The sequence below is a fragment of the Sphaeramia orbicularis genome, chromosome 3, assembly GCF_902148855.1.
Source record: "Sphaeramia orbicularis chromosome 3, fSphaOr1.1, whole genome shotgun sequence".
NCBI lineage: Eukaryota > Metazoa > Chordata > Actinopteri > Kurtiformes > Apogonidae > Sphaeramia > Sphaeramia orbicularis.
In genome coordinates this window covers 20,734,350-20,748,139 of record NC_043959.1, presented here as the reverse complement: position 1 = coordinate 20,748,139, position 13,790 = coordinate 20,734,350, and the positions used below count along the sequence as shown (strand labels likewise).

The 13,790-nt window shown below is 37.1% G+C and overlaps 1 protein-coding gene across 1 annotated transcript in view; it reads left to right on the top strand.

The window, feature by feature from the left end:
* The window catches only part of hsd11b2 (hydroxysteroid (11-beta) dehydrogenase 2), a 39,178-nt gene extending 25,788 nt beyond the window's left edge, over nt 1–13,390 (top strand). The window contains exons 4-5 of the mRNA XM_030130709.1: nt 1,542–1,679; nt 11,924–13,390. Of these exons, the coding sequence (XP_029986569.1) occupies nt 1,542–1,679; nt 11,924–12,333 (548 nt within the window). The 3' untranslated portion in view covers nt 12,334–13,390. The remainder of the gene's footprint in view (nt 1–1,541; nt 1,680–11,923) is intronic.
* Nucleotides 13,391–13,790: the final 400 nt, after the last annotated feature.

Sequence of the window (13,790 nt, the reverse complement as noted above, 5' to 3'; positions counted from 1 at the left end):
CCTAAAGCGCCCATGGTGAATAAAAACAACTTGTATCCAGACGCTATTTTGCGAATAACACAACCTGCCAACTTACCAAACAACCCAGACAACTCTTACCCCTGTTGTGAAATGATAGCAGAGGGTGCCAGACCTATCTACAGCATTGGCACAGAGCTAACGAAGTGTGAAGACAGATCTGAATATGGAAGATGAACGTTAAGGTACCCTGAGTCTGAAAGGCCCTTTTGTATTGTACATCAAAACAGAGATAGGGAACATTCTCACCCAGTAAGCAGTAGATCACACATTCTGCAACTGACAATTGAAAAACACCGTAAAGGATAAAGGTAAACTGACTTTATTATCTCTGTAGCGAAATTTGGTCTCTACCCAACACATAGCAGTAGCGTTAGCACATTAGGAGCAGTGAACTGTCACTGAAGGCACTCAGGGACCAACTCCAGCTCTTCATCAGTACTTCATCAGTGGTCAAGGGAACTAACAGGAGACTTAACTTATGTATGCGTGTTATAAATGATTGGGGAAACCAGTGGACCCTGGATTGTTCTGGCTTCAGGATGGTATACTGCCCATATTATTACCCTTATACATATATATGCTAAAGCCCAGTTCCTTTTTAAATGAGTCAACCCAATACAGGTACCAGCTCCCCCCACCCTCTTACAGGTGAGTCTTTTCCTGTAACTCCACAGGAATGAATGCAACATGTTCTCCTCTTGCGTTCTTGCTGCTGGGAAGGTGGGAAGGGCAAATTTCCACGGTGTGACTTTGAAGCGAACCCCCAGCCTTTCGTCGGAGGCAGGGCCTGACTTGGCAGACCTCTCGCCTCCTCATCCTGCTGCGCTGCGGGTATTTACTCACGCTGATTGCTCACAGCGAGCTCTGGTTGCTTCCAGCTGGCAGCCTGTCTCGCCTGTCAGGCCGAGCCTCGCGGCGTTTCCTGGCTGAACAAGGCCAGAACCCCCTCCAACACCACGCTGTTGTAAATCGATGGCGTGGTGAGATATCACCCCCAACTTCTGGGAACAGCCGGGTTTTATTTTTGGTGTTGCTTTTCACGGTCCTCTGTTGACTTAGCAAATTTGTGGAGAGGCGCTACAGATGCCAGCAGATCAGGCAGATCAGACCACATTATTAGTGGGTTCTTTCTGACTGTGTACACATGTTTAATTGTTATAAATGAGGTTTGTGAAGCAACACCCACTGTGAGCAATACATTACCTCCCAAGGCTGACCTGATTTCCAAAGCCCTGCCCCCCCCCGTATGCAACCAAACAAACTGGTCTAAAAGCTAAAAAGTGATAAAGCTTTCATTTCATTTTTATGAATTCACCACCGTGTTACCTTTTTTGCTGGAGTGTTTTCCTGCCTCTTACTATATAAGGTTTCTGACTCATATAATAAACAGGACTCAGAAACAAATCAACTATTACTAATTCATTCTGTTACAAGAGAGAAGGTACACATTTACAATCTGATGGATGTCCAAGGTGATTTGTCTGTCAGTAAGTAACGCAAGCGTATCCTGTTTTTGTTAGGTGATCACCCGTTTCCCTGCCTGGGGGCGTACGGATCGTCTAAAGCGGCGCTCAACCTATTCATGAACACGCTACGACACGAGCTCGTACCCTGGGGCGTTCAGGTCTCCACCATTTTACCATCCTCATACAAGACAGGTAAGAACAAAACACACTACCATAGTTGCATTTGTGGAGATCCTTCCAGGTCAGGATGATTCCTAACATTCCATCTCAGATCCAGGAGGCTTCTTGAGTTCGCTGTCATTAGGGTTTTATGGAGCCCAGTTGTTCAGAAATTGGATTAGAAACATCCATGATCAGGCAGTCGGCAGGCATCTTTTATGCTGTTTTTTTCAAAGCAGCATTGGAGTTGATCACCCAGAACTAGACACAAACTTTAAGATTATCAAATCTAGTTCTGGTTGCTGAACTGGTAATGAAGCAGGCCGTATTTCCACAGGTTTTGAGATGAACATTTATGTTCAAGCATGTGTAAGATCAACAGATCCTAATCTGATCACTTACACCACATCCAACTCAACTTGCTTCAGTGTAGGTGATTATTTGATTTTGTGTTAAAATTCTACAAACATTTCAGAACTAGATTTGCAAACTGGAACGGCACTAGATAGAGAGAAAACAGATGATGATCACAATGTAAGTGTTTAGCTTCGTAGAGACAGAAAACAGCTCAATAAACCCCTAAAAGATCCTATCATTTCCAGTTTCTGTTGAGTCAGACCCCTAATCCAATCCACAACCAAGAAACACAAACAGAAACTCTTTTTGACTGGTTTATCTCCAACATTCATGTGGTTAAAATTAATACATGGTAATGAATGACATGTTTTGGGTGATATTGATTGAGGTTTGGAGGAAATTTCATTGTTATTTTGCTTTCTATAAATTTAGTGTTTTGAAATGTATTACACTTTGTTCCTGAAATCTATCTTGAATCAAAGTTTCTGCTGGAAACAGATGTATCTGGATTTTTTTTTTTAATTACTGATAACCCAATCCAACAAGTTTTCAACAACACATATAAAAGGTTTGATCAGATCCAAACCAAAACTGGACAAGACACCCATGTGATTACTTTAACAACCAATTGTTAACCCAAAATTTGATCCCAGCCATTGGTGAAATTGGATCACATTCCTTGTGAACAGCTTGTTCCTGTTCCTGTGAAGGCCACAATACCCGAATGTAACTATAACATCCCTCGGGCAGTTTAACATCCATCCACACCTTGATTCCTGAGTCCTAGGTAGCACCACAGTCCACAGGTGACCTTAGTGACGCTGTAGATGTCAAGTATCCACAGAGGTTGAATACCTCAAGTCCATCACCTCTGAGGAAGCATCTAACTGTTTTAACCCATAAAGACCCGAACAGCCACTGGTGACCATAATCATCTACTAGTCTAAACTGTTTAATACCCATTGACCCACTAATCCTATCAATACATGTAAATAATTGAACGTGGAAACACCATCATCTACTACAACACTGATTCACCAGTAAAACCCATGGAGTTTGATAAATAGCAGTGGACGCAGATGCTTGGATTATATTCAGTTATTGACATATTTTACTGCCAAAGTCACTTTTTCTTCAGTTTTCTCTGTTTGTAATATAATAACCCTCAACTTTAATCTGAGCTTTTATAAACATCTACATGATCAGTCAGTTAAATATAGGAGAATTTCCTGATTTCCACTTAAATATTGCAAAATGCCGAGGATAATATTATAATAAATGGTAATAAATCACTTAAGAATGGCTAAACAGAGAGAAAAAAAATACATTTTGTAACTGCCACAAAAGTAGCACTGGGTCTTTATGGGTTAAGAACCATGCAAACAGGTTATACATGTTCCCTAATAGGGCTTCGTTTTGTGTCATAAGGTCAGTTATTTACTAAATAAGTGTAGTTCATAATGACAAGCATCTTTAGTGTTACAGTCAGTATAAATTGTATTTCTGTAACTTGGACATGAACATTCATTAGATACAGTCCAGGATATGTGGCTTGTCCTGCTCTTATGAGTGAAAGAAGGTGAGTTTAGCAAAAACTGGGAATAAAGAATCAGGTTTAGAGATAAAGGATGAGATGAGATACTGGCATTTTAAATGATAAATTTTTTAATAAACAAAGTGCATTATTAGTTGTGAACTACAATCCTTTCCCTGGAGTGTGTGTATTGATATAATATGATTGATTTACTTGAATAAAGGCAATTTTAAAATCATCTGGAAAATAACAGTATGCCTGATTTTAGAAGTCCAATTTTATTTCAATATAACACGTATCTCGCTTAATATGACCGGGTTTTATCTAAAACATCAACCATTTAACCTTCATAGTTAAACATGCTTTTACTGCCGATGGCTGTGATATATCAACAGTATTTAATGAGCAGAGACTAAAGATTTCATCTCTTTTTTTCAGTCTGGACACTGAGTTTAAAGTTAATCCACACTGAACTCTGCTGAGGCTGATGTGAACTTGAACAAAATCAGAAAAACTACAATAAAAATTGTCATTAAATCCAGGCAAAACCATTCCAACTGCTGTAATGTAAACAGAGTCGGTTTCAGTGTCTGACAGCGGAGGACATGATGAGTGACTAACTGTGATATTGGGATCAAGTTTAGAAGGCGGAAAGCGGCCAATCAAAGATTTATTGATCGTGATTGTGCCGCGGTGCAACACAGCCTCGTCTTCCTGAGGCTTTTATTCTCCCCAGGCCTCGTGTGTTGTGGTTTGGCCCCATGATGTACATGATGACAAGCCTCCCACCGAGGAAAATACACACATAATGTGTACCACATGGAGCATGGGCCATCTGGTTCCAGTAGAGACACTACAAATTGCTGACTTATGATTTTGCAACTCCTGCAGAATGGATGAGAACACTGGGTTTGGGTTTAGTCGATCAGCTGGATAACAAGTCAGGACCGACATGTGACCACACTGGCCAACACCAACACTGACCCCTGACTCTTATTCTGCCCACTCGCACATTTTAACTCTTCACTTACATCCAGTTTATTAGTGTTAGTATTGACTGATATCACTTCTTCATATTCATATTATTTGGCATTCAGCTTAAAAAAATAATTAAATGTTTATCAGATCACTGTCATTGAGATTTTATAAAGGTTAGAGCAGGGGTCACCTGATTCAAATGATAAGGCTATCATCAAGCTCTGCAGAAGCCTGATACTGACTGTCAGGTGTCCTGGAAGAGGGAAACATCTAAAACATGCAGGAGAGAAGCTCCTGAGGACCAGATTTAGTGACTTCTTGGTTAGAGCCTTCACGGTTTTTTCACATTGGGCTGTGTAGAAACATAAAATTATCAAAAAGAAACTGGCAAAGCAGGTGCAAAGAAAATAAAGACAGAAAGAAAAAATAAATGGTAAAGAAGAAGAAGGTGAAGGACACCAAAAAGGAAACAAAGGAGGGAGAATAGAAGAAAAGAAAGATACAATAACAAAATAAATTCACATAAAATTCAGTGTTTTGTAAAAGTGCTATAATGTAAACTATCAGCTGACGCAACACATGAGGATTTTAAGACACTGTCATTTTGAGAGATTGTCAAAATAAGTGTCTTATAAAATAAGCGTTTTAGTTTGAAGAAGAAAAATTACTGATACCATAATACAGTTGTGGTGAAATAATGAGTTTTATACTTTAATCAGTGACTGATACAGTCTGTGGATACATAGTGTTGATTCGTTGGTGATTTTGGTCCCAAGTGTGTTCTTTACCAGAGTGCCCCCTGCTGGTCAGCGTTGGTATATCATTCCTACATAGAACCATTTTCATACTGTGTGAATATTTCATTTTTAAAAGATGGAGATTAGTGCATAGATACGAAATGCTGATAATTGCATGTGTTGTTTTGCATTGTTCTCAAGATAATAAAATGTTCAACAACATAAGACATCAATTAGACTTTATTGTTCAGTCTTGCAAAGCGCGAGCTTTCTGTTTTCTTCGTGGCCGTGAATCAATAAAGGGAAAATGAACTCATTGAGTTCTTTTTTTTTTTTTTTTTGGAAAAATAAACCTTTAACCTAATTTTACAGACATGGATGCTCATCAGAAACTCAGAATGTCTGAAATATATTAAGATTATGTGACGCGTACGATGAAATAACTTATATTACCCTCAACTACAATCATTTTGACTGTTTTAACTTATTCCTCATCCCATAAACTCTGTCACTAGAGTACGGCTTTATTTGCTTTGTTACCTGAGTTATTAAACCGTGATCACAACCAGATCCCTTTATTATCTTTAGAATCCAAGCCAACACATTTCTACATGTACGTCATGTTGGGTTCAGCTCAGAGCAGAGTGAAGCTGTGACACATGAACCATTACATAACTGAGCGATATTAGTGGTTATCAGCGTTATTACTGATAAGAGAGAAACAGATGATCAGTGCTGTTTCTTGAGGTTATTAAATCAGTACACTGGCCAAAAACTGAGCATCACAAATGAAAAACATGCTCCCCATCTGCAGCAGACCACAATGTTGATAGAAAATTTGTTAAATGAAGTTTTAGAAAGAGGATAATTACTTGTGAAGGATACATAAGTTATTACATTGTTGATAGACATAATTCATGATCAGATATTATCCAGAGTGAATCATCCAACATCTAAAATAGAAAAGCACACAGCGATGCTTGACTCGAATGACCACACCATATAATCCTTTGTCTACATCTGCCTCTGTGTTTTTGGCTCTAACACTTCAGATAAATAGCTCTTATAATGTCTAGGATTCTGAAACTGCTTGGTTGGACTGTTTCGCACATAGTATTCATTAGAGAGAACTGATATTAAACGTTAGGTACAAACTATAATATTTGCATAAATTACTCCAACTAGATGGTTTTTTTTTTGTACAAATGTAGAGCACTACAATACCAAATTTGCTTCATGAATTGTGTAAATAATCCATTGTCATACAATAGCACTTTGTATTACAGCAGAGAATAATGAGGGGTAATAATATAGTAGTGATGTATCAGATAAATAGATTAGATTAGATTAGATTAGATTAGATTAGATTGAATTTAATTAGATTTAGATTTAATTGTCATTCAGATATACAAGTGTATACAGAATGAAATGTTATTGCATTTACTTTCTCCAGTATAAAAATAACAGAATAAAAATATAGAATATTGACGATAAAATGTAAAATATGTACACAGTGGAATATAGGCAGTGCAAAAGGCAAAAAACAGTGCAAAGTACAGGGCAAAATGTAATAAAATACAAGTTGATCCTTTGGGCAGAGCCCTTGGGAAATTGAGGTTCCAAAAGCAACACAACACTGAACATACACACGAGAAACCCCACAAGAAAAAAAGCTATAAAAAAGCAACACAATAACATAAAAATAAAAAACTAATGAAAAAAATGCAATTGCACATTGGAAAGTACCAGCAGAAACAAGTGGCAAAGTAGTAGTGATGATGGTGATGATGATGATGATGATAATAATAAGTAGCTTATTATGTTATAAATATATTATAGTATTCACAATATATGTTTTTTTTTTTTTTTTTTTATTTTTAATCATCTGAGAATAAAAGCACTACTAGAGACAAATGGCAAAGTAGTCAATAAATTTACCATACAGTACTATGTAAAATACACTCAAGACAACTGATCAGGAAGAAAATGGCAGAGAAGACATTTAAAGATGGAAGATTTTATGGGTGGAGGACAGCGGTCTGTTTTGATAGAGCAGATTATGCTAACTGGGTAACATTCGCTCACACACAAACTTGACTGTACGTACCTGATATAACCTGGGTTCGAATCAACAGAAGCAACAAACTCCTCTATTTTGTGCTTTCTTGTAAACATAAAGGTTTTTTTTTCCACAATTCATACATAGAAAAAGTGAAGCTGATGTCTGATGTGGGCCTCAGCAAACAGTCAAGAGTCACTTACACAACTACAACCTTGATTAAATGACGTGAAAAAAGTAAAATTGTGTAATAACGTAAAAGATCTGACCAATGTGACCCAGTTCTCAGCTTCTGTTCTGGCAAAAATGAAAGGATTACAGGATTTTCTCTTTGTTACGATATGTTCTCAAGCAGAATCATCCAATTAATCCAGGTTTGTGAGTCATTCCTGTGTTCCCAATGCGCTGCGTTCCCAGGGTCTTATTTTCCTCAGGTTTCTACGGTTCAGAGCCCGATGAGAACGTAACAAAGGCTCCTGTAATCTACCCGAGAATAGTTTACTAAGATAAAGTTAGATTTATTTTCCTCAAATGGCTTCACTTTTCTGATGACAAAAAAAGTATACTGAAAAAAAAAAATAGGGTAACTAGTTTAAAAAAAATAACAATAAAGTCACATATTATAGGATACATTTATGGCTGTAAAATATTCATTTCAATGCAACCAAATTATAAAAAATCACAATAAAAGTCCATTCAAATTCTCAACTTTTTGTTTGTTACAGATACTAAATATGCCACAAAAGTTCATAATCATAATAAAGTCAATAATAACTTTATTTCTACACCATTTGTCATAACCAGTTACAAGGTGCTTTACAAAATAAAATACTACACAATAAAGAAACTGCAAATCATACACAATTACATAAGATAAAAAAACACTAAAACAACAAATCTTTTTAAAATGAGGCAAATTGATTAAAAAAAAAAAAAAAAATTGCGGTAGTTTTTATAAATATGGAACTATTGAAGTAAAGATATTTATTAAATTATTAATTAAATTAATTAAAATTTCAGTTGAGAAAAAAATCAAATGTAATAACAGAATTGAAATAAAGAAAGATGGATTATTATATTTTTTGTTATTTACATCTAACTTTTATTAAATTATACTTGATGGAATAAATACAACAAAAAATTAAATACATAATAAATAATCTACATTTTTGTGAAATATGTAGGGAATATATATACATTTTTGAACAAATGTTTAACAATTTTGAAATTTTTGAAATTAATTTAGTTATATTAAGTATTTTATTTTATGCTGCAAAATCACAGTTTAAGTTACATCCTTTATTATTCCAAGAACTGGGCAATTAGCATTTCATAATCAAGAAAATAAAGGTTTTATATTTATATTTTGTACAAAAAGCACGTGTTAATTAGCTGAACGTTCGTTTTGCCTTGTGAATAAAGCACTTTAATGCTTATGTTTCTGTTTGTGAAATATGGACTGGGCTGATAACAGCAACCTGTTCTGAAAACCATGAGTGAATGCAGGATTAAGACTCTAGAAATGCCGATGGAATAAACCTGTTTGTTCAGGATTAGAGTGTGAACAGTAGGATAAAGTGTGCCGAGACTGTCGTTGATGCCGCCGCCGTTACATCCCATCAGTCATCGCACACAAAGAACGAGACAAGGACGAGGATTCACTCCACAACTCGCCTTTTAGCACAAAAAGACACATTTCGGTCACACAGATGTTCTGGATGTGGCCTCTCGCGGCCTCATGTTGCTGTTTGTTCGGTCTCCACGGTATCATGTGTTGCAGCTTTTCTTTTTCCCTGTGGTCGACTTTGATGCCGCGCTTCGTGGTTTTCGTTTGATCCTCTGTATCGCTGTGTTTCGTCAGCAGCTTCACAGTTGTCATCTTTCTTTTGTTGTTGTGTCTCAACTTACAATTGTATCAACAGCTGTTTTTAACACAAAAAAGACACAATTATGTGTTCCTGGCAGACAGTGGAACACATTGGAGTTTACTCACTTTGTAGGACATTAAATTGACTAATGCTCACCACATTTAATGGTCTTTACCCATAAAGACCTAAACATTCATCACCGACCAAAACCATCAACTGATCTAAACTGTTTCATACCTCTTAATCCTATCAATGCATGTAAATAATTGGTGTAAAATACAGTTTGTCATCTTTTCATGGTCATCAGATATGACCCATTTGGACGTTCAGAGGCTCCGTAGTTACCGTGGAAACACCGTCATCCTCTACAACATTGATTCATCAGTAAAACCCATGGAGTTTGAACTATGACAGTGGATGGAAATGCTTGGTTTATGTTCAATTAATGATATATTTTACTGCAAAAGTCACTTTTTCTGCATTTTTCTCTGTTTCTGATAATAAAAACCCTTAATTTTAATCTGAGTTTTTACAAACATTTACATGATTAGTAAATTAAATACAGGAGAATAGCAGATTTATATTGATAAAATGCAAAATATAGAGGATAATATAATAATAAGTGGGGATAAATCACTTAAGAAAGGTTAGATGTAGAGAAAATTTAATTGGGGAACTGGCACAACAGTCTTGGTCTTTATGGGTTTAATAAGCCTCAGAAGGTTTACAGAATCACCATGGACAGAGGTCTGCTGTTTACTCCTATCCTAAGCTACATTCATATTAGTTATCTTATCCATTCCACTGTAATTATATTAAATACAGTTAAGTTTCTGCAATTAAACTGTGGTCAGTGTAGGTACGCTATACATAGAAAGCTTAGATTTTCTGCAGTTCTTTCACAAAGGTTATTTTAGTGATGTTCTGATCTGGATTTTTTTGCTTCCGATTTGATTTTTTTTAGGATTAGTTTTGCCGATGCCAATCTGATGCCGATCCGATACCAACTGTGTACAGTAAAATTTTGATTTCAGTTTGCAGTCATTATTTATAGGTTATGCTATTATTTTACTTGATATCATAATTGGGCTGAATCTGGAACCTGAACTAAAACAACTATGACACCTTTGACTCTTATTAACTTTAGTATCATTTTTGCACTTTCCAAATTCATACTGTGGAACAAATTAGGACCTTTGGTGATGCGAGTGTGTCTGAAGAATGCCAAGTGGCTTCCCTTTTTATGGCTAAAACTTTGTGTTCTCCTTTAATTTCTAAACTTTTTGCTATTATGAAACATAATTTTAGATGTTTATAGCATAATACAATGTTCATTGTGCTAAAAAAGTGTAATCATGAGTATATGTATTCCTGTAGATATGTATTTTTTAGTGATACAGTGCTGTGGTGGAAAAATTTGAAAATGAGCCTTAAAAGTTCTTGAAAAGTGCTTGAATTTGACCTTGAGCAGGGTTTGTGCGGGTCCTTACAAAGCATTAAAAGTCATTAAATAGATTTTGTGAAAATGAAGGCCTTAAATGGCATGAAAAAGCATTAAATTCCATGTCCAGAGGCATCGAAAAATTAAATACACTTGATGGAAAAAGAGCAATGTTATTCATGATTTATTTTGATTATATACACATTTAATAATATGGATTGGAAGTATAGTGTGATGATTGACAGGCAGAACCCTTTAATTGACTATTGTTTATGGCCGATATATGAAGTCACAACATCGGATGCTTGGAATGTAACGTGTTGTGAGCGTGCTCAAGCTGTGGTCAAAGAGCGGAGGGAATATTAGCCAATGTCAGAAAAATGGGAAAATACAAGTTTCAGCAGAAGTAATTGGAGGAGGAACTATTCAGAACCTGGTTATAGCCTGTAGACGGTAAACTGTCATAAAACTATATATAAAACTGTATCTGGGTCCAAACACAGTAACGTCCCATCAGATAGTGAACTTTAATTGATTGCCATTCCAACACCGTGACCTTTTCCTTTATCAGCTGATATGGGCTGCTTACTCTTAAAAATAGGAACAGGTTGCAGGGCATTACTGAAGTGTGCAGCAGAATTGCCGGCACCACACACACTGATCTGACTGTGTTGTACCAGAGGCGGACTCTGAAGAAAGCTCAGTCAGTCCTGGGTGATCCCAGTCATCCCCTTTATGATGAGTTCAGGTTGCTTCCATCAGGTTGCAGATACAGTGTTCCTAAATGTAGGACCGATAGGATGAGGAATTCTTTGGTTCCGGCTGCCATTGTTCTGCTGAATAACTCTTTGTAATGTTGGTGCTATTGTTTTTAATGGATTATTTATTTATTGTATTTACTGTTGGTTTGCTGTCCGTGTAAAACTGCTGGCTGTAGAACAAATTGCCCCTCAGGGATAATAAAGTTTACCTTGAACATTTATTTCAATATGAAGTAGCTCCTGGTTTTGGATAATCCCTTATGGTCCAACTAAAGCAAAAATGAAATTAAAAGTAAAAATGTGGGTCATTTAGCAACACTAATCTGTCAAATCGTCTGTAAAATGTCCTGTCAGAGAGATTTCGAATACTATGTTCTGACCCATCTGCAGTTGCACGTCGGCATTAAATTTGTTTAAAGTGGCATTAAAAAGGGCATTAAATTAGATTTACTGATAGCTGCAGAAACCCTATCGTAAAGTGTGTATGACCCCTGTGTATTGTAATGGATCCCGGAGACGCTGAACGCTGTTTTCGTCCACAGGTCAGTCCAGTAACACAGCCTACTGGGAGCAGCAGCACAAACAGCTGATACAGAGTCTACCGCCGGCGCTCCTCGAAGACTACGGCGAGGACTACGTGAGCGAGACCAAGGAGCTCTTCCACACCTACGCCAGGAACGCCAACCCGGACTTCAGCCCGGTCATCAACACCATCACACAGGCGCTGCTGTCGCCGCAGCCAAGGGTTCGCTACTTCGCGGGGCCCGGGGTCGGCTTCATGTACTTCATCCACAGCTACTTCCCCTTCAGCCTCAGCAACAAGTTCCTCCAGAAACTGTTTGTGAAAAAGAAGCTGATGCCTCGCGCTCTGAGGAAACAGTCTGGGTTCGACATGGACCTGAACCTCCACAATAACAACAACAATAACAACGAGGAGAAACTCATCAAGTAGCCTGAGAGCCACAGTAGAAGTATCACGAGCTAGAGGACCACTTCTGTAACGCACTCATAGAGTTGTATCCTATCGTGCATTGTTCTGGTTTTGTATTTTTAAAACTGTTGAAGGGATCATAGTGATGCACCAAAATGTTTTTTTTTTGTTTTTGTTTTGTTTCTTTACTGCTTGGCCTTGTGACTGCTCCAACGGACAGTGAAGAAGACACTTCAAAGTCAGGGGTCTGGATTAATCGTAGAACTCAGTCGTAGATCCATCGGTGAACGTCACCTCCATCGGCGAGATCAGCTGTACTGTACCAAGAGCGACACCACACAGACTTCATGTGCCTTTTATCACAAACTAGAAAAGGCAAAAAAAAAAAAAAAAAGAGAGAAAATTCCACCTAAAGAGAAAAAAGTAACCCCAAGAAAAGATGTCATCAGTGTAACCAAGGGTATGTACAATATTTGTGAACCAAAAACATGTTTCATCCCAGCAGGTATATTTGGGTGTGTTTCGATATTTTGGTGTTTTATGATACAGCTGTGTGGAATACTACACAGTCTGTTTTTGATGTGTAACAGAGTCATTTTTAGGCCTAAGAGCTCTGTGTTTGACCCCTGCCAGTACATCTGGGAGCAGGAGAATCAACCTAACACATGTTTTTTTGATCTTGGACCCCGAGGAAATCACCACAACAAGGAGACTGAACCCAGAACCTTCATTTAATGTATTTTCGTCTATTCATTAATCAACAGAAACATAAACTGTAATATGGAGTAAGACATCAGGGCTAATTTACATCTGTTAAAGGTTAACTCAATTATTATCCATGTAGGGTAATACACTGATACACAGGTTCATGTTAAAGACACCAGGGCTTGTATATAATGTATTAACAAATTTCTGTTTGCTGCTTTTTTTTTTTTACCTCCAATCTGTGAAGGAGTGTAGATGACCTTACCTTAACCCAACCCAGTGATGAGACTGAAAATCCAAATGGAACTCCAGAGTGCCTCAGTAGTTGTTTTTCCATTTAAAAAAAAAAAAAAAAAAAAAAAAAAAAAAAAAACAGTGGAAGTTGAAGTAAACATTCGTAAAGTCTCAAAAACTAAATGGCGAATGACGGCGGTGCTGTAGGCCATGTGACACACTGCTGTAATTACAAGAGTAGAAGAAGTAGAACATTCTATTGCAGTTTTCTGTCTGAGTTGTGATGTAATCATTTTGTCTGTCATCAGTCCACACCACCTGATGACTTGTTTTAATATTTATGCCAATTAACATCAAACACTTTTAATGAGATTAACAAAGTTTTTGTGAATTTTGACATTTTCATAAACGTTTTCTGATGCGATACCTGAAAACAGAAACGTGGCTAATGTCACTTTTTCTGCTCTTCTACAGCAACAATGTGCAACACGAGCTAATGTTAGCTTAGCCCGCTAATATTAACAAACAAACAGCATTCA